The sequence below is a fragment of the Aquarana catesbeiana genome, linkage group LG01 (assembly GCF_042186555.1).
Source record: "Aquarana catesbeiana isolate 2022-GZ linkage group LG01, ASM4218655v1, whole genome shotgun sequence".
NCBI lineage: Eukaryota > Metazoa > Chordata > Amphibia > Anura > Ranidae > Aquarana > Aquarana catesbeiana.
The window spans coordinates 5,531,355-5,559,230 of NC_133324.1; the positions used below are offsets into that span (position 1 = coordinate 5,531,355).

The following is a 27,876-nucleotide window of genomic DNA, read 5'->3' on the forward strand; positions in this document are numbered from 1 at the left end:
GTGACTGGTACTTCCGGTCGGTGATGTACTTCCGGTGGAGATAAAATACCGGAAGTGATGTGGGAGGAGGAAGATGGCGGCTGTATAGTGAGCTGTATGAAGGAGGTGAGAAGGGGGGTGGAGGGTACAGACACGATATCTCCTCCATAGACCGTCACCTCGTACAATCATCTCTTCTCTCTCCTCTGTAGGATGATCGGTGATGGGAGGAGATCTCTGACCTGAGGATGGGTGAGTGTCACCCCACAGGGGGCGGGGTCTTGTGTGTCACCCCGCAGGGGGCGGGGTCATTAGCTCCTCCTACAGATGGGAATTTGGTGTCTGAACATTTCCTCCCAACTCTGTAATATGTCAGTGTAGCTAAATGTGATAATCTTCCTCCCCTCCCCCACCCCTGTGCTCCTCCCTCCAGAGTGGTGATGGGGGGGGGAGGGGTATCACTGACATTAAAAAAAATGCATCAGTGCCGCCTCCCCGTTGTCCTCGGTGCCGCCTCCCCGTTGTCGTCGGTGCCGCCTCCCCGTTGTCGTCGGTGCCGCCTCCCCGTTGTCGTCGGTGCCGCCTCCCCGTTGTCGTCGGTGCCGCCTCCCCGTTGTCGTCGGTGCCGCCTGACGAGCGCCAACACATTACTTCCAGGAGAATCTCCTGTTTGCTCAGCGGCCTCTTTAAAACAAAGTTCCGCCTCCTATGATAGACAGAACAGTCGTCCAATGCCAGCCCAGGAGGCGGGACTTCCTATTACAGAGGCCACTGACTAACCAGGAAATTCTCCTGTATGTAATCTGACAGCGCTCGTCCCACCCCCTCCCCTCCCCCTCCGAGGAATGATAAATACGGTATATATCTGCGGTGCTCGGGGATTCATTGGGGGCCACAAAAGATAAAATATTTATATATATATATATATATATATATATATATATATATATATATATATATATTCTCAAAATTACCAGTGGGGCCGTATAAAAACGGAACATGGGCCGCAATTGGGCCAGACTTTGGACATGCCTGACATAAAGAGACAACTTCTACCCCGCCCACCCCAGGGAGGAGCTGGAGGTATCAGATATTGGTGGATTGACCACACTAGATTGTTCCCTCATACGACCACTAGAGGGCAAATCATTCATGATGATCCTGATGGGGAAGGAAGTCCCTCCTACGACCACTAGAAGACAGACTCTACACGATGATCCTGATGTTAAGGAGTTTCCTCATGCAACCACTAGAGGACAGACCATTCATGATAATCCTGATGGGGAGGAGGTTCCTCATATGGTCACTAGAGGACAGACCATTCATGATCCTGATGGGGAGGAGGTCCCTTATACGGCCACTGGAGGACAGACCACCCATGATAATCTTGTTAGGGAGGAGGTCCCTCATACAACCACTAGAGGACAGATCATTCATGATAATCCTGATGAGGAAGGAGGTCCCTCATACGACCAATAGAGGGCAGATCATTCATGATCCTGATGGGGAAGGAGGTCCCTCATACGACCACTAGAGGGCAGATCATTCATGATCCTGATGGGGAAGGAGGTCCCTCATAGAACCACTAGAGGGCAGATCATTCATGATAATCCTGATGAGGAAGGAGGTCCCTCATACGACCACTAGAGGGCAGATCATTCATGATCCTGATGGGGAAGGAGGTCCCTCATAGAACCACTAGAGGACAGATCATTCATGATAATCCTGATGAGGAAGGAGGTCCCTCATACGACCACTAGAGGGCAGATCATTCATGATCCTGATGGGGAAGGAGGTCCCTCATAGAACCACTAGAGGGCAGATCATTCATGATAATCCTGATGAGGAAGGAGGTCCCTCATACGACCACTAGAGGACAGACCATTCATGATAATCCTGATGGGGAGGAGGTTCCTCATATGGTCACTAGAGGACAGACCATTCATGATCCTGATGGGGAGGAGGTCCCTTATACGGCCACTGGAGGACAGACCACCCATGATAATCTTGTTAGGGAGGAGGTCCCTCACACAACCACTAGAGGACAGATCATTCATGATAATCCTGATGAGGAAGGAGGTCCCTCATACGACCACTAGAGGGCAGATCGTTCATGATAATCCTGATGAGGAAGGAGGTCCCTCATACGACCACTAGAGGGCAGATCGTTCATGATAATCCTGATGAGGAAGGAGGTCCCTCATAGAACCACTAAAGGGCAGATCATTCATGATAATCCTGATGAGCAAGGAGGTCCCTCATACGACCAGTATTGTATTTAGGTTTTGTGCTGCCCTAGGCCTGACTAAACTCGTGCACCCCCTAATTTAAATACCCACCCCTTCCTATCAAGGCCACACCCCTTGCTGTTTAAGACCCTCCCTGCAATTTTCGAGTGGTTCTGAGGGCCTGGGGGGGCAATGGATTCCCTTAATATGCATAGATTTCCTCTCACTTCCTGTTTGGCTATGGGGCAGGAAGTGAAGGGAAATCTCTGCAATGGGACAGGGATGGTAAAACATAAACTGACAGGGGCTATAACCCTCCCTTATTCTATCCAAAATGAGAAAAAAAAGTGTTGCCTATAGTTCTACTTTAAGCACAAGTTTCTGATAATTTTATGGAGAGGACTAAAAAGATATAACCATGCCAATGGTGCAGCAGAAAACATATATAGCACAGTGAGGAAGGTTTGTGGTCCAGGATGATAAGACAGTCAAAATTAGAAGCGGTGCCCCCCCCCCACATTTGCGGAATGCCAGACTAGACTAATTTGCCTCTCAGCCAGTCCGCCCCATAAGACTGGTGCTACACTAATAGTGTATGGCAAGCCAGCGGGGAATCTTTCCGTGCTGCCTCCCTGCAAAGTGCTGCCCTAGGCCTGGGCCTTGTAGGCCTAGGCCAGGATACAGCATTGCATACGACCACTAGAAAGTGGGCAGACCATTCATGATAATTCTGATGGGGAAGGAGGTCCCTCATACGAGCTCTAGAGGACAGACCACTCATAATCCTGATGGGGAGGAGATCCCTCATACAGTCACTAAAGGGCAGACCATTCATGATAATCCTCATGGGGGAGGAGGTCACTCATGATAATCTTGATGGGGGAGGAGGTCCCTCATACAACCACTAGAGGAAAGACCATTCATGATAATTCTGATGGGGAGGAGGTCCCTCATACGGCCACTAGAGGACAGATCTCTTATGATAATCCTGATGGGGGAGGACAGACCATTCATGATAATCCTGATGGGGGAGGAGGTCACTCATGATAATCTTGATGGGGGAGGAGGTTCCTCATACAACCACTAGAGGACAGACCATTCATGATAATCCTGATGAGGAGGAGGTCCCTCATACGGCCACTAGAGGGCAGACCATTCATGATAATCCTGATGGGGAGTAGGTTCCTCATACAGTCACTAGGGACAGACCATTCATGATAATCCTGATGGGGAGGAGGTCCCTCATACGGCCACTAGAGGACAGACCATTCATGATAATCCTGATGAGGAGGTTCCTAGAGTAGTCTCTATGATAGAAGGCCTCTATGATCACCTCCATGATAGAAGGCCTCCATGATCACCTTCATGATTAGGTGTCTATGATCGCCTCCATTTTAGAAGGTCTCCATGATAGATGGACCCCATTATTATTATACAGGATTTATGTAGCGCCAACAGTTTACGCAGCGCTTTACAATATAAAAAGGAGACAATACAGTTGTAATACAATAAAATACAAGAGGATTAAGAGGGCCCTGCTCAGAAGAGCTTACAATCTAATAGGGTGGGGCAGGTGGTACAAAAGGTTGTAACTGTGGGGAATGAGCTGGTGGAAGTGGTAGATTAGTTAGAGACGTGATAGGCTTTCCTGAAGAGATGAGTCTTCAGGGATCGTCTGAAGGTAGAAGAGTAGGGGATAGCCGGACAGGTGGAGGTAGGGAGTTTCAGAGGATGGGAGAGGCTCTGGAGAAATCCTGGAGACGAGCATGGGAGGAGGAGACGAGAGAGTTTGAGAGTAGGATGTCTTGAGAAGAGGGGAGAGGTCTGTTTGGGTGATATTTGGAGACAAGATTAGTGATGTAGCTCGTGGCAGAGTTGTGAATGGCTTTCTATGTTGTGGTTAGTATTTTGAATTTAATTCGCTGGGTGATTGGGAGCCAGTGTAGGGATTGGAGGAGAGGGTTGGCAGACACTGAATGGAGACCAGTGTAGGGATTGGAGGATAGGGTTGGCGGACACTGAATGGAGACCATTGTAGGGATTGGAGGAGAGGGTTGGTGGACACTGAATGGAGACCAGTGTAGGGATTGGAGGAGAGGGTTGGCGGACACTGAATGGAGACCAGTGTAGGAATTGGAGGAGAGGGTTGGTGGACACTGAATGGAGACCAGTGTAGGGATTGGAGGAGAGGGTTGGCGGATACTGAATGGAGACCAGTGTAGGAATTGGAGGAGAGGGTTGGTGGACACTGAATGGAGACCAGTGTAGGGATTGGAGGAGAGGGTTGGCGGATACTGAATGGAGACCAGTGTAGGAATTGGAGGAGAGGGTTGGTGGACACTGAATGGAGACCAGTGTAGGAATTGGAGGAGAGGGTTGGTGGACACTGAATGGAGACCAGTGTAGGGATTGGAGGAGAGGGTTGGCGGACACTGAATGGAGACCAGTGTAGGAATTGGAGGAGAGGGTTGGTGGACACTGAATGGAGACCAGTGTAGGGATTGGAGGAGAGGGTTGGCGGATACTGAATGGAGACCAGTGTAGGAATTGGAGGAGAGGGTTGGCGGACATTGAATGGAGACCAGTGTAGGGATTGGAGGAGAGGGTTGGCAGACACTGAATGGAGACCAGTGTAGGGATTGGAGGATAGGGTTGGCGGACACTGAATGGAGACCATTGTAGGGATTGGAGGAGAGGGTTGGTGGACACTGAATGGAGACCAGTGTAGGGATTGGAGGAGAGGGTTGGCAGACACTGAATGGAGACCAGTGTAGGAATTGGAGGAGAGGGTTGGTGGACACTGAATGGAGACCAGTGTAGGGATTGGAGGAGAGGGTTGGCGGATACTGAATGGAGACCAGTGTAGGAATTGGAGGAGAGGGTTGGTGGACACTGAATGGAGACCAGTGTAGGGATTGGAGGAGAGGGTTGGCGGATACTGAATGGAGACCAGTGTAGGAATTGGAGGAGAGGGTTGGTGGACACTGAATGGAGACCAGTGTAGGAATTGGAGGAGAGGGTTGGTGGACACTGAATGGAGACCAGTGTAGGGATTGGAGGAGAGGGTTGGCGGACACTGAATGGAGACCATTGTAGGGATTGGAGGAGAGGGTTGGTGGACACTGAATGGAGACCAGTGTAGGGATTGGAGGAGAGGGATGGCGGACACTGAATGGAGACCAGTGTAGGAATTGGAGGAGAGGGTTGGCGGACATTGAATGGAGACCAGTGTAGGGATTGGAGGAGAGGGTTGACAGACACTGAGTGGTTGGGAAGGTGGATAAGTCTGGCAGCAGCATTCATGATAGACTGAAGAGGGGAGGAGCCTATGGAGAGGCAGGCCAATGAGAAGGGAGTTACAATAGTTAAGGCGAGAGATAACGAGGGAGTGAATGAGGAGTTTGGTGGTTTCATTTGTTAAAAAGGGGCGAATTTTAGAGATGTTACGGAGGTGAATTCTACAAACTTTTGACGATTGGATTTGAGGCTGAAATGACAAGTCAGAGTCTAGGATTACACCGAGTACCCTGACGTGAGGGGAGGGACTGATGGTTGCATTGTTGATTTTGATGGAAAAGTCATGGAGGGGGGCACGGGCGGGTGGGGGTGGGACTTTAGCTCAGTTTTAGAGAGATTTAGTTGAAGGAAGTGGTGTGACATCCAGGCTGATATGTCCGTTAGTAATGGAGAGGAGACTGAAGGAGTGAGGTGAGGAGTAGACAGATAGATTTGGGTGTCATCGGCGTATAAGTGGTATTGGAAGCCGTGGGCAGTTATAAAGTGACCAAGGGAGGAGGTGTAGATAGAGAAGAGAAGGGGGTCCAAGAACAGAGCCTTGGAGGACCCCCACAGAAAGGGGCAATGGAGAGGAGGAGACAGAGTTGTAGGTAACACTGAAGGAGCCCTGCGATAAATAGGCAGAGAACCAGGATAGAGCAGAATCTCGGAGGCCAAGGGAATGGAGTTTATTGAGAAGGAGCGGGTGGTCAACAGTATCAAAGGCCGCAGAGAGGACAAGTAGTAGGAGTATGGAGTACTGGCTGTTGGTTTTAGCAGTTAGTAAATCGTTAGTGAGTATTATTAAGGCAGTTTCCGTGGAGTGCTGCGAGCGAAAGCCAGACTGCAAGGGATCAAGAAGGTTATTTTCACTGAGGTAGGAGCCAAGACGGTGGTAGATGTTCTAGAAGTTTAGAGGTGAATGGGAGCAATGAGATGGGTCTTAAGTTGCTCAGGTTGGTGGGGTCCAGTGAGGACTTTTTTTTCAAAAATGGGAGTGATCTGCACATGTTTTAGAGGGGAGGGGAAGGTGCCACTAGAGAGGAAGAGATTGAAGATGTGGGTGAGGGAGCATAGGCTAGAAGAAGAGGGTGACCGTAGTAGTTGTGAGGGAACAGGATCCAAGGGACAATTGGTTAGGTGGGCATCTGAGAAAAGTTTTGTAACCTCTTCATTAGTAGCCAATTCAAAAGAGGAAAGTGTTAAATGTGCTGCTAGGCAAGGTATGTTGGGTGGGAAGATGTACGCACAGTGGAGATGTCCTCACCAGTTGCATCAATCTTGTCTTTTGAAGTGATTGGCAATCTCTTGGGCAGTGAGTGAGTTAGTGGGTAGAGGGGGTGGGGAACGAAGCAGAGAGTTAAAGGCTCAGAAGATCCGACGGGGACTGGATGACAAGGTATTAATAAGAGAGACAAAGTAGGCTTGTTTGGCAGCATGGAGGCAGGAATTGTATTTTAGAAGGGCAGATTTATATAGGGTGAAGTCCTGCAGGCATTTGGTTTTACGCCACAGTCGTTCAAGAGCACGGCAATGTCTCTTGAGATTTCTAGTGTTGTCAGTTTGCCAGGGTTGTAACGGTCGAGGCCTGATTCTTTGCGTGGTTAGAGGAGCAAGTGCATCTAGTGATGATGAGAAATCTTCATGATCGTCTTTGTGATAGAAGGCCCCCATGATCGTCTTTGTGATAGAAGGACCCCATGATCGCTTTCATGATAGAAGGCCTTCATGATAGAAGGGCCCCGTGATCGCCTTCATGATAGAAGGACCCCGTGATCGCCTTCATGATAGAAGGACCCCATGATCGCCTTCATGATAGAAGGCCTTCATGATAGAAGTCCCCCATGATCGCCTTCATGATAGAAGGACCCCATGATCGCCTTCATGATAGAAGGCCTTCATGATAGAAGGCCCCCGTGATCGCCTTCATGATAGAAGGCCCCCGTGATTGCCTTCATGATAGAAGGACCCCATGATCGCCTTCATGATAGAAGGCCTTCATGATAGAAGGACCCCCATGATCGCCTTCATGATAGAAGGCCTTCATGATAGAAGTCCCCCATGATTGTCTTCATGATAGAAGGACCCCATGATCGCCTTCATGATAGAAGGCCTTCATGACAGAAGGCCCCCGTGATCGCCTTCATGACAGAAGGCCCCCGTGATCGCCTTCATGACAGAAGGCCCCCGTAATCGCCTTCATGACAGAAGGCCCCCGTGATCGCCTTCATGAAAGAAGGTGTCTGATCACCTGCATGATAAAAGGCCTCCACAAAGGCCACAAGGATCATCTCCATGATAAAAGGCCTCCAGGATTGCCTGTATGATCATAATTACAGCTGTTGTGGAAAATTTTATGATTAATGTATTGTCATAAGAGTCTCCCAGTGTCTGATCTCTCGCAGCCCGCTCTAAAGAGCTGACTGGGGCAGACTGACGCTGGTTGAGACCTGTTAGGTAGTGGAAAACTAACTGGTGTTTGGAGAGAGGTGTTTGCGGAGAGAGGACATGTCCGCCAGTAAAGGGGCCCCTGTGCAATGCACAGAACGATCGTCTGGTGGGGATGCGTTCGCTCTGCAAAGACATTATCGGTATAGCGGTTGTTTGCCCTTGTCACCCCGGTATGCCTGATCAACATAGTTGGGGTGCCATGACGTACACCTGCAGATGATCTCCCATCCACGAGGAACTCTGGTCATCGTCATTTGGTTGTATTTTGTTGTGTTGTTAAGTCCTTATATGGTCATTCACATCCTGTGTTCATTTCCTGTGAGGTCACAAGCTTTGTAAGAGGTGTTTGGCTGTTGGAAGCCCAACCCTCGAGTTTTGGGACTTCCTGTTATGCTAATAAAGAGCCAGGAGACTGCTGGGGGGGTCTTGCTGGCAGTGCTGGAGATGAGAACGTAAGGATGTGTTGTGTCTGTTTGTGGGGAAGGGGCACACACCAGAGGAGGGCTACACCAGGGGATGGCATACGGTCAGAAGGTGAGATGGTATTATATCATAAGATGGAAATGGGTGCTTATTAGCACAGGAGATATGGCTGTGTGCATAGATTACAGCCAAATTTCCATTTCACAGCATAGAGAAAAAGAATTCCACAAATGTGGCAAAACATTTCAATGATCCACATGGAAGGGGAGGGATTTTTCGGGGGGGGATATCCATCAGCCTTACAACTACAGGACATAGAGAAAGTGATTGCCCAAGGAGAGAAGGTGACGGGCTTGTATGTAAGAGGGGAAGTCTCCTGGATATTTCACCAACAGACGTGGATTCTGGGGGATTGAAATATGAGTGGGATCTAACCCGCTATGATGGGTTATTAAATCACAGGAGGTATTCTGCCCCAGTACGGGGGAAGGGATCATGTATTGGTCGGGTTTTTTTAGGAAGATGTTTTTACATATTTGTAATCGATATGATATTTTGCACCCTACACTCTTATGATGAGACCTGTGAGGGAGAGTGATGAGAAGCCGAGCAGCCACATGGATGTGCATATCAGGTGGAGGGCTCAGCTACTCTGACAGGTTATGAGTTGGGTGCTAGCACACTGCGGAACGCGTCAACCATGTTTTCCCCCCTTCCCCCAGCTGTGAGTACTGGTTTAATGGATTTAGGAAGCTGATTTGTAGGAGGATCTGAGGAGTTCAGCCATCCGGACTTTAGCTTTCCAGTTGATACGGTCGTGATCTGGGCTGACACCCTTCATATGGTGGATGTGAAGTCCTGTGATGGGGGCCGAGCTGGGATGACACCCTTCATATGGTGGATGTGAAGTCCTGTGATGGGGGCCGAGCTGGGATGACACCCTTCATATGGTGGATGTGGAGTCCTGCGATGGGGGCCGAGCTGGGATCACACCCTTCATATGGTGGATGTGGAGTCCTGCGATGGGGGCCGAGCTGGGATCACACCCTTCATATGGTGGATGTGGAGTCCTGCGATGGGGGCCGAGCTGGGATGACACCCTTCATATGGTGGATGTGGAGTCCTGTGATGGGAGCCGAGCTGGGATGACACCCTTCATATGGTGGATGTGAACCCTTCATATGGTGAATGTGGAGCCCTGTGATGGGGGCCGAGCTGGGATCACACCCTTCATATGGTGGATGTGAAGTTCTGTGATGGGAGCCGAGCTGGGATGACACCCTTCATATGGTGGATGTGAAGTCCTGTGATGGGAGCCGAGCTGGGCTGACACCCTTCATATGGTGGATGTGGAGTCCTGTGATGGGGGCCGAGCTGGGATGACACCCTTCATATGGTGGATGTGAACCCTTCATATGGTGGATGTGGAGCCCTGTGATGGGGGCCAAGCTGGGATCACACCCTTCATATGGTGGATGTGAAGTTCTGCGATGGGATGACACCCTTCATATGGTGGATGTGAAGTCCTGTGATGGGAGCCGAGCTGGGCTGACACCCTTCATATGGTGGATGTGGAGTCCTGTGATGGGGGCCGAGCTGGGATGACACCCTTCATATGGTGGATGTGAAGTCCTGTGATGGGGGCCGAGCTGGGATCACACCCTTCATATGGTGGATGTGAAGTTCTGTGATGGGATGACACCCTTCATATGGTGGATGTGAAGTCCTGTGATGGGGGCCGAGCTGGGATGACACCCTTCATATGGTGGATGTGGAGTCCTGTGATGGGGGCCGAGCTGGGATGACACCCTTCATATGGTGGATGTGAAGTCCTGTGATGGGATGACACCCTTCATATGGTGGATGTGAAGTCCTGTGATGGGGGCCGAGCTGGGATCACACCCTTCATATGGTGGATGTGGAGTCCTGCGATGGGGGCCGAGCTGGGCTGACACCCTTCATATGGTGGATGTGGAGTCCTGTGATGGGGGCCGAGCTGGGATGACACTCTTCATATGGTGGATGTGAAGTTCTGTGATGGGGGCCGAGCTGGGCTGACACCCTTCATATGGTGGATGTGAAGTCCTGTGATGGGGGCCGAGCTGGGATGACACCCTTCATATGGTGGATGTGAAGTCCTGTGATGGGGGCCGAGCTGGGATGACACCCTTCATATGGTGGATGTGAAGTCCTGTGATGGGAGCCGAGCTGGGCTGACACCCTTCATATGGTGGATGTGGAGTCCTGCGATGGGTGCCGAGCTGAGCTGACACCCTTCATATGGTGGATGTGGAGTCCTGTGATGGGGGCCGAGCTGGGATGACACCCTTCATATGGTGGATGTGAAGTCCTGCGATGGGGGCCGAGCTGGGCTGACACCCTTCATATGGTGGATGTGGAGTCCTGTGATGGGGGCCGAGCTGGGCTGACACCCTTCATATGGTGGATGTGAAGTCCTGCGATGGGGGCCGAGCTGGGATCACACCCTTCATATGGTGGATGTGGAGTCCTGCGATGGGTGCCGAGCTGGGCTGACACCCTTCATATGGTGGATGTGGAGTCCTGCGATGGGTGCCGAGCTGGGCTGACACCCTTCATATGGTGGATGTGGAGTCCTGTGATGGGGGCCGAGCTGGGATCTCACCCTTCATATGGTGGATGTGAAGTCCTGTGATGGGGGCCGAGCTGGGATGACAACCTTCATATGGTGGATGTGAAGTCCTGTGATGGGGGCCGAGCTGGGATGAAACCCTTCATATGGTGGATGTGAAGTCCTGCGATGGGGACCGAGTTGAAGCCATTTCCTGTTTGTCTGACATGTTTCTTTCTTTCTCTCCAGCGGATTCAGATGACAGCTATTTAGATGAATATTATTATTATAATGATGATGATGATGATGGAGAGGATGATGATATCAGAATCTGGGACAACAACCCCTATCAGAACACCTACTGCGGCCTTCGTCCCTCTTTTCTCCTCACCCAGAATTATAGCTTACCCCAACCTAGATATATAACCCAAGAGGTAAGTACCACACGACAGGGGTAAGGAGTGTACATTTTGGTAGAAAAGAAAGGTGGGAGAGAAGAGGGTAGGATTGGTGGTATGTGGGAGAGGAGAGGATGGGATTGGTGGTATGTGGGAGAGGAGAGGATGGGATTGGTGGTAGGTGGGAGAGAACAGGATGGGGTTGGCGGGAGAGGAGATGACAGGGTTGGTGGTGGAGGAGGGGAGATGATTGGTAGGTAGGTGGGATAGGAGGACATTACAGGATTGGTGGTGGAGGGGAAATGATTGGTGGTAGGTAGGTGGGATAGGAAGACATTACAGGATTGTTGGTGGAGGAGGGGAGATGATTGGTGGTAGGTAGGTGGGATAGGAGGACATTACAGGGTTGGTGGTGGAGGAGGGGAGATGATTGGTGGTAGGTAGGTGGGATAGGAGGGCATTTACAGGATTGGTGGTGGAGGAGGGGAGATGATTGGTAGGTAGGTGGGATAGGAGGACATTACAGGGTTGGTGGTGGAGGAGGGGAAATGATGGGTGGTAGGTAGGTGGGATAGGAGGACATTACAGGATTGGTGGTGGAGGAGGGGAGATGATTGGTAGGTAGGTGGGATAGGAGGACATTACAGGATTGGTGGTGGAGGAGGGGAGATGATTGGTAGGTAGGTGGGATAGGAGGACATTACAGGATTGGTGGTGGAGGAGGGGAGATGATTGGTGGTAGGTAGGTGGGATAGGAGGACATTACAGGATTGGTGATGGAGGGGAAATGATTGGTGGTAGGTAGGTGGGATAGGAGGACATTACAGGATTGGTGGGGGAGGAGGGAAGATGATTGGTGGTAGGTAGGTGGGATAGGAGGACATTACAGGATTGTAGGTGGAGGAGGGGAGATGATTGGTGGTAGGTAGTTGGGATAGGAGGACATTACAGGATTGGTGGGGGAGGAGGGGAGATGATTGGTGGTAGGTAGGTGGGATAGGAGGACATTACAGGATTGGTGGGGGAGGAGGGGAGATGATTGGTGGTAGGTAGGTGGGATAGGAGGACATTACAGGGTTGGTGGTGGAGGAGGGGAGATGATTGGTGGTAGGTGGGATAGGAGGACATTACAGGATTGGTGGGGGAGGAGGGGAGATGATTGGTAGGTAGGTGGGATAGGAGGACATTACAGGATTGGTGGGGGAGGGGAAATGATTGGTGGTGGAGGAGGGGAAATTATGGGTGGTAGGTAGGTGGGATAGGAGGACATTACAGGATTGTAGGTGGAGGAGGGGAGATGATTGGTGTTAGGTAGGTGGGATAGGAGGACATTACAGGATTGGTGGTGGAGGGGAAATGATTGGTGGTAGGTAGGTGGGATAGGAGGACATTACAGGATTGGTGGTGGAGGAGGGGAGATGATTGGTGGTAGGTAGGTGGGATAGGAGGACATTACAGGGTTGGTGGTGGAGGAGGGGAGATGATTGGTGGTAGGTAGGTGGGATAGGAGGACATTACAGGGTTGGTGGTGGAGGAGGGGAGATGATTGGTGGTAGGTGGGATAGGAGGACATTACAGGGTTGGTGGTGGTGGAGGGGAAATGATTGGTGGTAGGTAGGTGGGATAGGAGGACATTACAGGATTGGTGGTGGAGGAGGGGAGATGATTGGTAGGTAGGTGGGATAGGAGGACATTACAGGATTGGTGGTGGAGGAGGGGAAATGATTGGTGGTAGGTGGGATAGGAGGACATTACAGGGTTGGTGGTGGTGGAGGGGAAATGATTGGTGGTAGGTAGGTGGGATAGGAGGACATTACAGGATTGGTGGTGGAGGAGGGGAGATGATTGGTAGGTAGGTGGGATAGGAGGACATTACAGGATTGGTGGGGGAGGAGGGGAGATGATTGGTGGTAGGTAGGTGGGATAGGAGGACATTACAGGATTGTAGGTGGAGGAGGGGAGATGATTGGTGGTAGGTAGGTGGGATAGGAGGACATTACAGGATTGGTGGGGGAGGAGGGGAAATGATTGGTGGTAGGTAGGTGGGATAGGAGGACATTACAGGATTGGTGGGGGAGGAGGGGAGATGATTGGTGGTAGGTAGGTGGGATAGGAGGACATTACAGGATTGGTGGGGGAGGAGGGGAGATGATTGGTAGGTAGGTGGGATAGGAGGACATTACAGGGTTGGTGGTGGAGGAGGGGAGATGATTGGTAGGTAGGTGGGATAGGAGGACATTACAGGATTGGTGGGGGAGGGGAAATGATTGGTGGTAGGTTGGTGGTGGAGGAGGGGAAATTATGGGTGGTAGGTAGGTGGGATAGGAGGACATTACAGGGTTGGTGGTGGAGGAGGGGAGATGATTGGTGGTAGGTAGGTGGGATAGGAGGACATTACAGGGTTGGTGGTGGAGGAGGGGAGATGATTGGTGGTAGGTAGGTGGGATAGGAGGACATTACAAGGTTGGTGGGGGAGGAGGGGAGATGATTGGTAGGTAGGTGGGATAGGAGGACATTACAGGATTGGTGGGGGAGGGGAAATGATTGGTGGTGGAGGAGGGGAAATTATGGGTGGTAGGTAGGTGGGATAGGAGGACATTACAGGATTGTAGGTGGAGGAGGGGAGATGATTGGTGTTAGGTAGGTGGGATAGGAGGACATTACAGGATTGGTGGTGGAGGGGAAATGATTGGTGGTAGGTAGGTGGGATAGGAGGACATTACAGGATTGGTGGTGGAGGAGGGGAGATGATTGGTGGTAGGTAGGTGGGATAGGAGGACATTACAGGGTTGGTGGTGGAGGAGGGGAGATGATTGGTGGTAGGTAGGTGGGATAGGAGGACATTACAGGGTTGGTGGTGGAGGAGGGGAGATGATTGGTGGTAGGTAGGTTGGATAGGAGGACATTACAGGATTGGTGGTGGAGGAGGGGAAATGATTGGTGGTAGGTGGGATAGGAGGACATTACAGGATTGGTGGTGGAGGAGGGGAGATGATTGGTAGGTAGGTGGGATAGGAGGACATTACAGGATTGGTGGGGGAGGAGGGGAGATGATTGGTGGTAGGTAGGTGGGATAGGAGGACATTACAGGATTGTAGGTGGAGGAGGGGAGATGATTGGTGGTAGGTAAGTGGGATAGGAGGACATTACAGGGTTGGTGGTGGAGGAAGGGAGATGATTGGTGGTAGGTAAGTGGGATAGGAGGACATTACAGGGTTGGTGGTGGTGGAGGGGAAATGATTGGTGGTAGGTAGGTGGGATAGGAGGACATTACAGGATTGGTGGTGGAGGAGGGGAGATGATTGGTAGGTAGGTGGGATAGGAGGACATTACAGGATTGGTGGGGGAGGAGGGGAGATGATTGGTGGTAGGTAGGTGGGATAGGAGGACATTACAGGATTGTAGGTGGAGGAGGGGAGATGATTGGTGGTAGGTAGGTGGGATAGGAGGACATTACAGGATTGGTGGGGGAGGAGGGGAAATGATTGGTGGTAGGTAGGTGGGATAGGAGGACATTACAGGATTGGTGGGGGAGGAGGGGAGATGATTGGTGGTAGGTAGGTGGGATAGGAGGACATTACAGGATTGGTGGGGGAGGAGGGGAGATGATTGGTAGGTAGGTGGGATAGGAGGACATTACAGGATTGGTGGGGGAGGGGAAATGATTGGTGGTAGGTTGGTGGTGGAGGAGGGGAAATTATGGGTGGTAGGTAGGTGGGATAGGAGGACATTACAGGGTTGGTGGTGGAGGAGGGGAGATGATTGGTAGTAGGTAGGTGAGATAGGAGGACATTACAGGATTGTAGGTGGAGGAGGGGAGATGATTGGTGGTAGGTAGGTGGGATAGGAGGACATTACATGATTGGTGGTGGAGGGGAAATGATTGGTGGTAGGTAGGTGGAATAGGAGGACATTACAGGATTGGTGGTGGAGGAGGGGAGATGATTGGTAGGTAGGTGGGATAGGAGGACATTACAAGGTTGGTGGTGGAGGAGGGGAGATGATTGGTGGTAGGTAGGTGGGATAGGAGGACATTACAAGGTTGGTGGTGGAGAAGGGGAGATGATTGGTGGTAGGTAGGTGGGATAGGAGGACATTACAGGGTTGGTGGTGGAGGAAGGGAGATGATTGGTGGTAGGTAGGTGGGATAGGAGGACATTACAGGGTTGGTGGTGGAGGAGGGGAGATGATTGGTAGGTAGGTGAGATAGGAGGACATTACAGGATTGGTGGTGGAGGAGGGGAGATGATTGGTGGTAGGTAGGTGGGATAGGAGGACATTACATGATTGGTGGTGGAGGAGGGGAGATGATTGGTAGGTAGGTGAGATAGGAGGACATTACAAGGTTGGTGGTGGAGGAGGGGAGATGATTGGTGGTAGGTGGGATAGGAGGACATTACAAGGTTGGTGGTGGACAAGGGGAGATGATTGGTGGTAGGTAGGTGGGATAGGAGGACATTACAGGGTTGGTGGTGGAGGAAGGGAGATGATTGGTGGTAGGTAGGTGGGATAGGAGGACATTACAGGGTTGGTGGTGGAGGAGGGGAGATGATTGGTAGGTAGGTGAGATAGGAGGACATTACAGGATTGGTGGTGGAGGAGGGGAGATGATTGTTGGTAGGTAGGTGGGATAGGAGGACATTACAGGATTGGTGGTGGAGGAGGGGAGATGATTGGTGGTAGGTAGGTGGGATAGGAGGACATTACAGGGTTGGTGGTGGAGGAGGGGAGATGATTGGTAGGTAGGTGGGATAGGAGGACATTACAGGGTTGGTGGTGGAGGAAGGGAGATGATTGGTGGTAGGTAGGTTGGATAGGAGGACATTACAGGGTTGGTGGTGGAGGGGAGATGATTGGTAGGTAGGTGGGATAGGAGGACATTACAGGATTGGTGGTGGAGGAGGGGAGATGATTGGTGGTAGGTAGGTGGGACAGGAGGACATTACAGGGTTGGTGGTGGAGGAGGGGAGATGATTGGTAGGTAGGTGGGATAGGAGGACATTACAGGGTTGGTGGTGGAGGAGGGGAGATGATTGGTGGTAGGTAGGTGGGATAGGAGGACATTACAGGATTGGTGGTGGAGGAGGGGAGATGATTGGTAGGTAGGTGGGATAGGAGGACATTACAGGATTGGTGGTGGAGGAGGGGAAATGATCGGTGGTAGGTAGGTGGGATAAGAGGACATTACAGGATTGGTGGTGGAGGAGGGGAGATTGGTGGTAGGTAGGTGGGATAGGAGGACATTACAGGGTTGGTGGTGGAGGAGGGGAGATGATTGGTAGGTAGGTGGGATAGGAGGACATTACAGGGTTGGTGGTGGAGGAGGGGAGATGATTGGTGGTAGGTGGGATAGGAGGACATTACAGGGTTGGTGGTGGAGGAGGGGAGATGATTGGTGGTAGGTGGGATAGGAGGACATTACAAGGTTGGTGGTGGAGAAGGGGAGATGATTGGTGGTAGGTAGGTGGGATAGGAGGACATTACAGGGTTGGTGGTGGAGGAAGGGAGATGATTGGTGGTAGGTAGGTGGGATAGGAGGACATTACAGGGTTGGTGGTGGAGGAGGGGAGATGATTGGTAGGTAGGTGAGATAGGAGGACATTACAGGATTGGTGGTGGAGGAGGGGAGATGATTGGTGGTAAGTAGGTGGGATAGGAGGACATTACAGGATTGGTGGTGGAGGAGGGGAGATGATTGGTGGTAGGTAGGTGGGATAGGAGGACATTACAGGGTTGGTGGTGGAGGAGGGGAGATGATTGGTAGGTAGGTGGGATAGGAGGACATTACAGGGTTGGTGGTGGAGGAAGGGAGATGATTGGTGGTAGGTAGGTGGGATAGGAGGACATTACAGGGTTGGTGGTGGAGGAGGGGAGATGATTGGTAGGTAGGTGGGATAGGAGGACATTACAGGATTGGTGGTGGAGGAGGGGAGATGATTGGTGGTAGGTAGGTGGGATAGGAGGACATTACAGGGTTGGTGGTGGAGGAGGGGAGATGATTGGTGGTAGGTAGGTGGGATAGGAGGACATTACAGGATTGGTGGTGGAGGAGGGGAGATGATTGGTAGGTAGGTGGGATAGGAGGACATTACAGGGTTGGTGGTGGAGGAGGGGAGATGATTGGTGGTAGGTAGGTGGGATAGGAGGACATTACAGGATTGGTGGTGGAGAAGGGGAGATGATTGGTGGTAGGTAGGTGGGATAGGAGGACATTACAGGATTGGTGGTGGAGAAGGGGAGATGATTGGTGGTAGGTAAGTGGGATAGGAGGACATTACAGGATTGGTGGTGGAGGAGGGGAAATGATCGGTGGTAGGTAGGTGGGATAGGAGGACATTACAGGATTGGTGGTGGAGGAGGGGAGATGATTGGTGGTAGGTAGGTGGGATAGGAGGACATTACAGGGTTGGTGGTGGAGGAGGGGAGATGATTGGTAGGTAGGTGGGATAGGAGGACATTACAGGGTTGGTGGTGGAGGAGGGGAGATGATTGGTGGTAGGTAGGTGGGATAGGAGGACATTACAGGATTGGTGGTGGAGGAGGGGAAATGATCGGTGGTAGGTAGGTGGGATAGGAGGACATTACAGGATTGGTGGTGGAGAAGGGGAGATGATTGGTGGTAGGTAGGTGGGATAGGAGGACATTACAGGATTGGTGGTGGAGAAGGGGAGATGATTGGTGGTAGGTAGGTGGGATAGGAGGACATTACAGGATTGGTGGTGGAGGAGGGGAAATGATCGGTGGTAGGTAGGTGGGATAGGAGGACATTACAGAATTGGTGGTGGAGAAGGGGAGATGATTGGTGGTAGGTAGGTGGGATAGGAGGACATTACAGGATTGGTGGTGGAGGAGGGGAGATGATTGGTGGTAGGTAGGTGGGATAGGAGGACATTACAAAGTTGGTGGTGGAGAAGGGGAGATGATTGGTGGTAGGTAGGTGGGATAGGAGGACATTAAAGGGTTGGTGGTAGGTAGGTGGGATAGGAGGACATTACAGGGTTGGTGGTAGGTAGGTGGGATAGGAGGACATTACAGGGTTGGTGGTAGGTAGGTTGGATAGGAGGACGTTACAGGGTTGGTGGAGGAGGAGGGGAAATGATTGGTGGTAGGTAGGTGGGATAGGAGGACATTAAAGGGTTGGTGGTAGGTAGGTGGGATAGGAGGACATTACAGGGTTGGTGGTAGGTAGGTTGGATAGGACATGGTGGTAGGTTGGACAGATGTGTCACATGACGTGTCTTAACTATGAAGGAGGCGGACCGGAATGCCAAGGAACTATTAGAAGAGGAGAAGAGGGAGAAGGAGAAAGCTGATAAGAAGAGACTGAAGAAAAAGGTATGCTATTGGCTGTCTGCTGACTCCGCCCCCTTTGACCTTGTATATTGAAGAAATGGTTTGCATTGTTCTCCGTCATTCTAGAGGCAGAAAGATCGGAAGCGCCAGCAGAAGCTGCAGGAGGCGGAGAATGGAAAGACCTCATTGGAGGAGAAGAAGGTTAGTGAGGGATGCTGGGTACATATCATGAAAAGGGCCCCGGACCCCTGATAGTCACCTTATTCTGTTATGGAAATGATTAAGAGCTCCAATCGAGTCCAAGGTTATCTGCTGCTGTCTCTAATTGGAAAGTGTTGATATGCATGCATATAAAAGTAAACACTCTGAGACACGCTCAGCACCGTTACTTCTTACACTTCTAATTTATTCAAGGCGGTGCTAATGTTTTATACACACAAATACGTCATTGCTATGTTAGTCTAATAGGTACATCTCATTGGTTAAGATAGAAAAAGAAGATGGAGAATCTTCATAACGAGGTTTGGCTCTCTTTGGTTTTATCTCCAGTTCCGCGTTCTTCTGATGTGTGGGATGTAGGGGGTACCCGCCATCTTGAGAAAATATAGGAACAGAGCAAACCTGTATACTTATATAATGAGTAAGGAGAAAAATATGTATGCACATAAGAAAATAGACATTTTCAGATTATTATTATTTACATCACATTCCTTCACAATCCCCCCTAAAATGACTATTTTCTCTTTTCTGTCCCTAATACTAAAGGTCCCACTTTGGCCTGGCCCTTCTCCTCAGCAACTCTTTTAGGCTGTATATAGAATTGGGCAGCAACTGTTCACTTCCCTCCTCGATACAGCTGGAGAGGTGCAGTCAGGCGCTATCTATCCCTAAAACCCTATAGGATTGTGAGATTATGGACAGGGAGTGACTGTAGAGGAGTGAAGGGTTTGTCATCTTCCATCATAAGGAGGTCCTCTTCTTCTTGGTGGAGAAATGTAGGTGTGCTATTGTCTACAGCCCTGCTCATTAACTTTTTTACAAAAGGTAGAATACAGCATACAATCAGGGCTAAAAGAACCAGGATTATTAATACCGTTACCCCTATCTGGACGAGCACCTTCTGCCACCCACTCATCCAGCTAAAGTATTGATCCCATGGGTCTGTGATACCTGAGTTCTTCTTCAACTCTAGTGACAGATCTTCTAATTTCTTTATAGCTAAAGTAACCTTACCATTTGGGCCAGTATTATCAGGAATGTATGTGCAGCAAGTTCCCGTTTTTTCCTATGATTTTACAAAACCCCTCCTTTCCCAGCTAGCACCATGTCTAAGGCCATCAGGTCCTGGAATGTCATGTAGGAAGTGGGGGCTAACTGGTCAGCAATTCCCTGGAGGGCATCTTTAGTGTAATATACAAATCTCTGTTGGTTATAATATGTGTAGTGTCAGCTCACCTAGAGGCTGGGTGACAGATGCACACCGTTGGGATCAGGAGCGCACCGCAAGGTAGTAGACCCTACGGCTGACTGCTGCGGATTGAACCCTGGGAGGTTCAGGAAGCAGGTCTACTGGATCACTGACACAGATCCCACTGGGAGCTAGAGCATAGATTCCCCAGGGCGCGGAGTCTAAGAGCCAGCAGGTGTTCACCAGAGCCTCTAGTGGTGAGGATGGACTGCGCTGCAGTCTGGCTCCAGGTCGTGGCCCCCAGGGTCTCACAGCTCACGCTCACGGTAGACTACAGGAGAAGAGGAAGGAGGCAGCAGGCTGGAACAACAAGGAAAGTAAGGTACAAGCCAAGGTCGGTAACAGGAATCAGATGTAGGAAACACAGCAAGTACACATAGAGGCTAACACACAGTGGTTGATCAGCACTGCTGGCTTGCAGTGCACAGGTTAATATAGGGTTCCCTGATAGGGCACTGAGGTGGGGCCATGCTTAGAGGAGAGGTTACAAAAGCAGTCAGGTGAGGGTCAGCTGGTCTCTAGAGATGAACACATGGAGACATGTATGCTGATCGACAAACTCTATTGCATAACCATGACATGTAGTTAATCCAATCTACATTCTTGCTGACAGTTGTTATGGGGATCAAAGACTCAAAACCAGCTTTTACCTGGTCCTTGGCTTTAAACTCATCAGGGAACCCCCTTGTAACCCTTATGACATCTATGTATACATGAGGATCAAAGCTTCCGGAGAGAGCTGCTCGCTTCCTCCTCTGACTGTGTGCTGGGTCAGTGTATGTATCAGGGATATCTTTGGTTAGGATATGGGGGCTTTCTATTTTCATCTTTTTTTTTTTGTCTAATGCACTCTGTGGTCGCCCAGTCTGGCCCTGTGTTCCAACCCACTGGCCCCCACAGAAACCACAACTCTGTCCCCAGTAACTGTCTGTGTGGCATACATATATGTCCTTACCGTCAGGGATATCACTGTACCAATGGCATCACCATGAAGGGTCAAACGGACAAGGTACTATGTCACAGTAATCTAAGGTAAAGGTGGTCACATGTGTACCTGATGAGTTACACCAAAACGTAATTATGTTATCATTTTTGTGATGGCCACCTCCTGGGCCCCTCCCCCCTAGATCAAACAGAAAAAGGATATGCAGCACCCGAAAACACGCTCTCCTGCAGTGATAAGCGTGCATTCAGGTGTTCTTCCTGGCCAACTTTGACTGAGGTGGCTGTGGTCAGCAAAACTTGGAATGGACCATCATAACTTGGCTCAAGGATCTCCAGACAGTAGTTGGTGTGTTCCTGTATCTAATTCAGGATCTGGAATGGAAGAAAACACCTGGACATGCATTCAGGTTAATTCTCGTGATAATGTGGTTACATAATTAGTCAACACATCAGACTGCAACTGTAACTGTTGTGGAAAGTAACAACCAAGTCTGGGAGCTGAACCAAACAAAATGTCATAAGGGGATAGGGCATGTTTCCCCTGGGGGTGTGTCTGACACTGAACAGGGCAATGGGCTAACTGTCTGGCCAACTCATGTTAGTCTCTTGGGCCATCTTTAACATCCTGTTTTTAGTGTCCCATTCATCCTTTCTACCTTCCCGCTACTTTGAGGGTGGTATGGGATGTGTAGTGCCAACTGAACCCCCAGTGCTGCCCAAATCTCTTTTGTAAGGGTTGTTGTTAGGGCTGGTCCCTGATCTCTCAATATCACCTCTGGGACCCCAAATCTACATACTATCTCACTCAGTAGTTTCTTAGCTGTGGTCCTGGCAGTCATGACCACTTCCACTAGGGCGTATTCGAATCTGCCACTTCTTGGCACTTGAGAATGATCAATTTGCATCCTCTGGAATGGGGTATAGGGCTTTTGCCAGGTGCTTCTTCTGTGCATCCTGGGTTACATTTGGTGCAGATAATGCATGATCTGCAGAAGTTGTCGGTCAGTGGAGTAACTCTTGGTGCAACACTTGTTGATAAGAGAGTTCATAAAAGTCTTTGTCAAGTGGGCAGCTCCATGTGACCATTGCACCACGGCTGGGTACATACTCCTGGGTAGACAAGGCTTCTTGTTGCACTCAAATAGTCCATTTCTGAGAGTTGCTCCTCTCCGTTTCCAGCTTTCCTTCTTATCCAGACTTGTTGTTTCCTGTAGTTCTTTTAGATAAACTCTGTCCACTGGGAAAGTCTGTAAGGTAAGCACAGGGTGGTCTTCTTCTACCACCCTGCTGTCCACTTCCCGTGGACCACCAGCTGTCTGTTTGGCAGCTGTATTGGCTCGATGATTGCCTTAAGCTTCCTTTGAGTTCATTTTGTTGTGTGCTTTACTCAGAATAGTCACTTGGGTTGGGAGAAGCAAGGCATCAATCAAGTTTTCACAGGTGTTCCTGCAGCCATCAGGAATCCTCTGTCCTAGATAACACCATTATCATGGGCAATGCTGAAAGCATATCTTGAGTCCATATGAATGTTGGCTCTTTTTCCCTCTGCCCATTTACGTGCTGTAGTAAGTGCTTACAGCTCTGCCTCCTGTGCAGACATCACCGGTGGTAAGGCTTCAGCTTGTAGAACAGTGTTTTCAGTGGTGACCGCGTGTCCTGTGTGGTCATGGGGTGACAAGTCAAGACTCTACTCCTCCTCCTCCTTTCCCCCCTCGAGAAGTGGAAGAAGGGTGGTAGGGTTCAGTGTTTGACAACTTAATAGAGTAATGCTGTCCAGTAGGAGGGAACACAGGAGTCTCAAGTGTCCAGGTTTCTGCGGCAGATGTCATAAATGGCTTCGTTGTCCACCATGAAAGCACAGTCTGAGTGCTCCAGGGTAGCAAGGCTTGTGTAGCGAATCCAGCTCGCAGACACAATAGGCCTCCTCTTGCTACCACATCCAGCCGACAGGAATAATATCCTATGGGGCGTAGGCTGATGCCGTGTGATTGGGTGAGTACACCTGCAGCATGTCCCAGACGTTCGGATACTAAGAACTTGAGCGTTTTGTCGTAGTCTGGGAGCCCTAGCGCCTGAGATGGCACACTTGAGGGCCTCAAACTTAGATATTTCTTCAGGAGACATTTGGAAGGGTCCGATTGCAGAGCATCAGTAGGAAGGCTTCTGGAATCCATGCTCTGCACTAGGAAATTAGTCCAAAGAAAATGACAGGTGTTGAGCACCACTGCAATTTGGGCTTTGAGGCTCTGCAGCCCTGGTTGGCAAGATAGCACAACAGGCTTTCTGAGGTGACTTCAACAGGGGGTAAGTCGGCTGCACAAAGGAGAAGGTCATCAACATGTTGGAAGAGAATCACTTCCGGGTGTTCCTCTTGTCATGTGTCAAGGATGATAGCCATAGCTTTTGCAAACTGGCTTGGAAAGTTCTGTGCCCCTTGTGGCACAACTGTTTTTAGGTATGTTGCCGTTTCTTTCCGTGGATGAATGCAAAAAGGTACCAGCAGGAGGGGTGAGGGTGGACACTGAAGAAAACGTTTGTAAGGTCCACCTCTGTGAGGTATTTTGTAGTCAAAGGCATCCACAGCAGGTACCTGGTTCTCTCTTTAGGATTCTCTTCTTGGGGTTATTGTGGTTTCCGGGGCAATGAAGCGCCCTCTTTTAGCTTGACTGAAACTGGTGGCACCTTTAAGTGACCGTTGTCTTCCGGTCCTGTGGACCATAGGCACGCAGGGATTCTGTCAAGTACTTCCTGCAGTATTGAACTTGAAGTTTTTGCTTCATTAAGTGTCATCAGGAGAGGCAGAGAACACAAAGCAGATTAGTCTTCTAAAGATAGGGGAGTATGTAACTTCATCCCCCCTTCAGGCGTGTCCTGATTGAGGCCTGTAGTCTGGACAACACATCAGCTCCTAGTAGATTCAAGGGACATGTAGTGGCCACCACAAATCTGGCAAGCAAATCAGGAAATGGACTGGAGCGGGGCACCCCATTCATTCCTACGCAGGAAACATCAATAGTGGAAAGGAAAGAATTATTAGGCAGGTTCACCGCCCTCAACACACTTTTGGCTGCACCCTGTCAATGAGGAAAGTGGTAGGTTTTTTCGTCTGGGACATCTTGGGGCTCTGCATTCTTTTCTGAAGTGACCCCGTTTCCCACAGTTGTAACAGGTGATCCTTTCCCTGGTATTGGGCAGTGGTGGTGGACTAGTGTAGGCGGGATCTTCGTCATGGGTTACCATGAGGGGCGTTGGTTTTTTACCTTTTTGATTTTCTATACCTCTGGTCACCAACAATAAATCAGACATTTTCATTGAATGGTATTCAGGGCGGGCCACCATCAGGCCTTTTCTGATATCCTCTCTGAGCCCGGAAACAAAAGCAGTTGATAACGTGTGTGTGTGTGCCTTTATGAGTCTAGCATGATACTTCTTCACAGACTCCCCTTTATCTTGGGTAATATCTTGGATTGTGGTGGTCTGATCCGTCAACTTCTCCTTTGCCCAGTCGTGGAGTTGTGCACAGAACTCCACGCCTGAGATGTAGGAAGTGGCACTTGTCAGGCTGGCATCATTGAAGGCCATCTGCATGACTGGCCAAAAGACATGTCCTGCTTTGATTTGGCATAGGCTGATCAGGTCTCTCCAGGCAGCTGAGTAAGTTTCTTGTATCTGCACTATCCTGTGGTAGAAGGGAATTGGCTGCTTCTCTGGGTCAGGCAGACTTGTCACTAAGGCCGCTGCTTGTGATAGAGTAAAAACGACATACATCACTGGTGCCCCTTCTGGTAACCGAGACTGTTGTTGGGGCGGGGGCTGGCAAGAGGCACTGTTCCTTACGGTTGCCAGCATGTGTTTGAGATCCTCTCGGAACTGAGAGTCTGGAGCCGGATTGGGGGTTAAATCAGTGGGTGGCCTTGCTGCCTGCTGTTGGGCTTCCCACTCAGATGCTTCTTCATCATTAACATATCCGGCCTGGGAATGTGATGCTCCCGTATTGGGGAAGACAGGTGTGTGGTATGAACCATCTTGGTTTAAAACAGGGAGGGCTGGGTACAAGCTGTTTAAGCTTACTGGGTGTACCAAGATGGCCGCCGGCAGGAAGTGCACTGGACTGGGTAGAAAGTGAAGGCATGAGTGCACTAAGATGGCCGCCGGGCTGAGTTGTCACAGTGGGTTGTGCTTGGGTGGTGAGAAAGGAGTGGTTGTTAGACGGAGGGCAGTGCTGTCCCTCCCCTCCTTTGTTTCAAGTTCCAACATATCATCAGCTCTGTGATACACATACATAATACAATCGCCATCTTTCTTAACTTCCTTTATCCAATTTTCTTTATCACACAGGATTTTTCTCCCTGTTTCTTCAGCAACATAACTTTCGCCACTTCTTTCAACTTTGTTAACTATTTCAACATCTTCTTCTCTCCTTCTTTACAATATAACTTTCTTTACAATCTCACTTTCTTTACAATATCACTTTCTGTTTCTCGGCTAACGGCTTGAGAGGAGAATACATACAACCAAGGGGTTAATATTTTTCTCAGCATTCTTTATCAAAAATTCCTTCGGTGGGGGCACATACTGCGCTCCTAGCTTCTACTGTTTGCTATAACCCTGTAATGTACGGTTAATCTCAGAACAAGAACAAACACGTCAGGGGTAGTGAGGAGCAACGGCCCGCGACCCAACAGATCCCCCGGGCAGCCCCCCTCCGACCTTAACCAGTCCCCACCCCAACCCCTCTCGTATATAGCAAACAGTAAACCACAAATACACTCACGACAGGACATTACACCTGCCACTCTTCGAACTGCAAAATTTCAGCAGGCTAAGATAACCACAAGGGCAGACCACCCTGCAAAAAAATGAACCCGTTTATAGACTTTTTTCCAGCTCTACACCAAGAGGCCGACAACTCTTCTTGGGGTGAGACTTCTGTAACACTTTCAGACTGCAAAGCCAGCAGCTGAGATAACCCTCAAAGGTTCGTCGAACCCAGAGTAACCCGTCTATAAACGCTTGCTACAGGGAAACCATCTCATACCAGAGGCCGAAAGCTCATCTGGAGATGAGACCACACATTCACACATGTAGCACTTTTAGACTGCTGAGTTTCGCAGCCCAAAGAATGGCAGACAGTGAACAAATACAGTCAGCAGAAACCCATTGACAGGTTCGTTAAAACAACCTCAGGCGAGGAAATACCTGCCTCTAAGACAGTCTCAGCATACCGACAGAATCCAGCCGTCAACCGAAAGATAAGAAAGTCGTACAGTGGTAAGAATATAAATCAAACTCACCGGTACTGTTAGGGCTGCGCAAACCCCACTCTCATCAATCGATTAACGCTCGAATGCTTATCGCGGTATGACTTCGACTGTAGCCTGAGGTCCCGGGTTTCGGCACCATCTGTTATGGAAATGATTAAGAGCTCCAATCGAGCCCAAGGTTATCTGCTGCTGTCTCTAATTGGAAAGTGTTGATATGCATGCATATAAAAGTAAACACTCTGAGACACGCTCAGCTCCGTTACTTCTTACACTTCTAATTTATTCAAGGCGGTGCTAATGTTTTATACACACAAATACGTCATTGCTATGTTAGTCTAATAGGTACATCTCATTGGTTAAGATAGAAAAAGAAAATGGAGAATCTTCATAACGAGGTCTGGCTGTCTTTGGTTTTATCTTCAGTTCCACGTTCTTCTGATGTGTGGGATGCAGGGGTACCCGCCATCTTGAGAAAATATAGGAACAGAGCAAACCTGTATACTTATATAATGAGTAAGGAGAAAAATATGTATGCACATAAGAAAATAGACATTTTCAGATTACTATTATTATTATTTACATCACATTCCTTCACAATACCAATGTATCCAATGCGTCTTGATGTGACCTTTTCATATGACAGTGCTTTGGTCTAGCAGCCAATCATCATGACTGAACACTGTCACATGACTGACATTACTACTCCCCTGACAACAACCAATTACCATCTGGGGGGAAGGGCCGGTAAGGTGAATATCGGGGGTTTGGAGTGTCATGGCATAGACACTCAATGGGCAGGGTGACGGGATCTCTTCAATGTGTTCAGATGCACAGAAAATGATGTAGGCTTGGGGTCAGGGCCATTGGGTTAGGTTCAGGGTCACTGGGTTGGGGTCAGGGCCATTGGGTTAGGGTCAGGGTCACTGGGTGGGGGAGTGTCACTGGGTTAAGGTCAGGGCCACACGGTTAGGGTCAGGCTCATTGGGTGGGGGAGGGTTAAATTCAGGGCCACACGGTTGGGGTCAGGCTCATTGGGTGGGGGAGGGTCAATGGGATAAGGTCAGGGCCACACTGTTAGGGTCAGGCTCATTGAGTGGGCGAAGGTCAATGGGATCAGGGTCACTGGGCAGAGGAAACGCTGAGGAGGCCCAACGTCATAACCTGTTCCTATTCGTCCACCTCATTGAACTACAAGTCCCATGATGCTTTGGGACATTGGCAGTGGGCGGGGTGTTCATATCAAGCTGCATTTACTGTGCTAACTCCACCCACATTACTGCACACCACTGAGCGGTGGTGGCCCTGTTCAAGGTGAGAGGATAGCGTCCTACAGGACAGGCAGGGCTGATCTCTGATTGGACGGCAGTCTGTTAGCAGGTTCCATGTTTTGTCTTACAGGTAACGGTCACAAAGACGATGGATAGTAATAGTGCAATACAGAAGGGGAAAGCAGATGATGAGGACTTGGCCCGGCAAGACTCAAGCACGTCCGGTAGTGATGTGAGTAAAGAGGACCTGTCTTTAGAAACCCTCCTGTAAAGTCCTAGTAATGTTATCAGGG

General features: G+C 50.0%; 1 protein-coding gene across 1 annotated transcript; it reads left to right on the forward strand.

Moving 5' to 3' along the window:
• Window positions 1-27,815, forward strand: TTC31 (tetratricopeptide repeat domain 31; the record flags this gene model as incomplete). The annotated part of the gene is given in 6 exon segments (XM_073617820.1): window positions 1-105; window positions 192-231; window positions 11,197-11,381; window positions 18,597-18,680; window positions 18,765-18,839; window positions 27,714-27,815. Coding segments are annotated over 5 exon segments (450 nt in total), but the record flags the coding sequence as incomplete, so codon positions are not given.
• Between the last annotated feature and the right edge of the window lie 61 nt (window positions 27,816-27,876).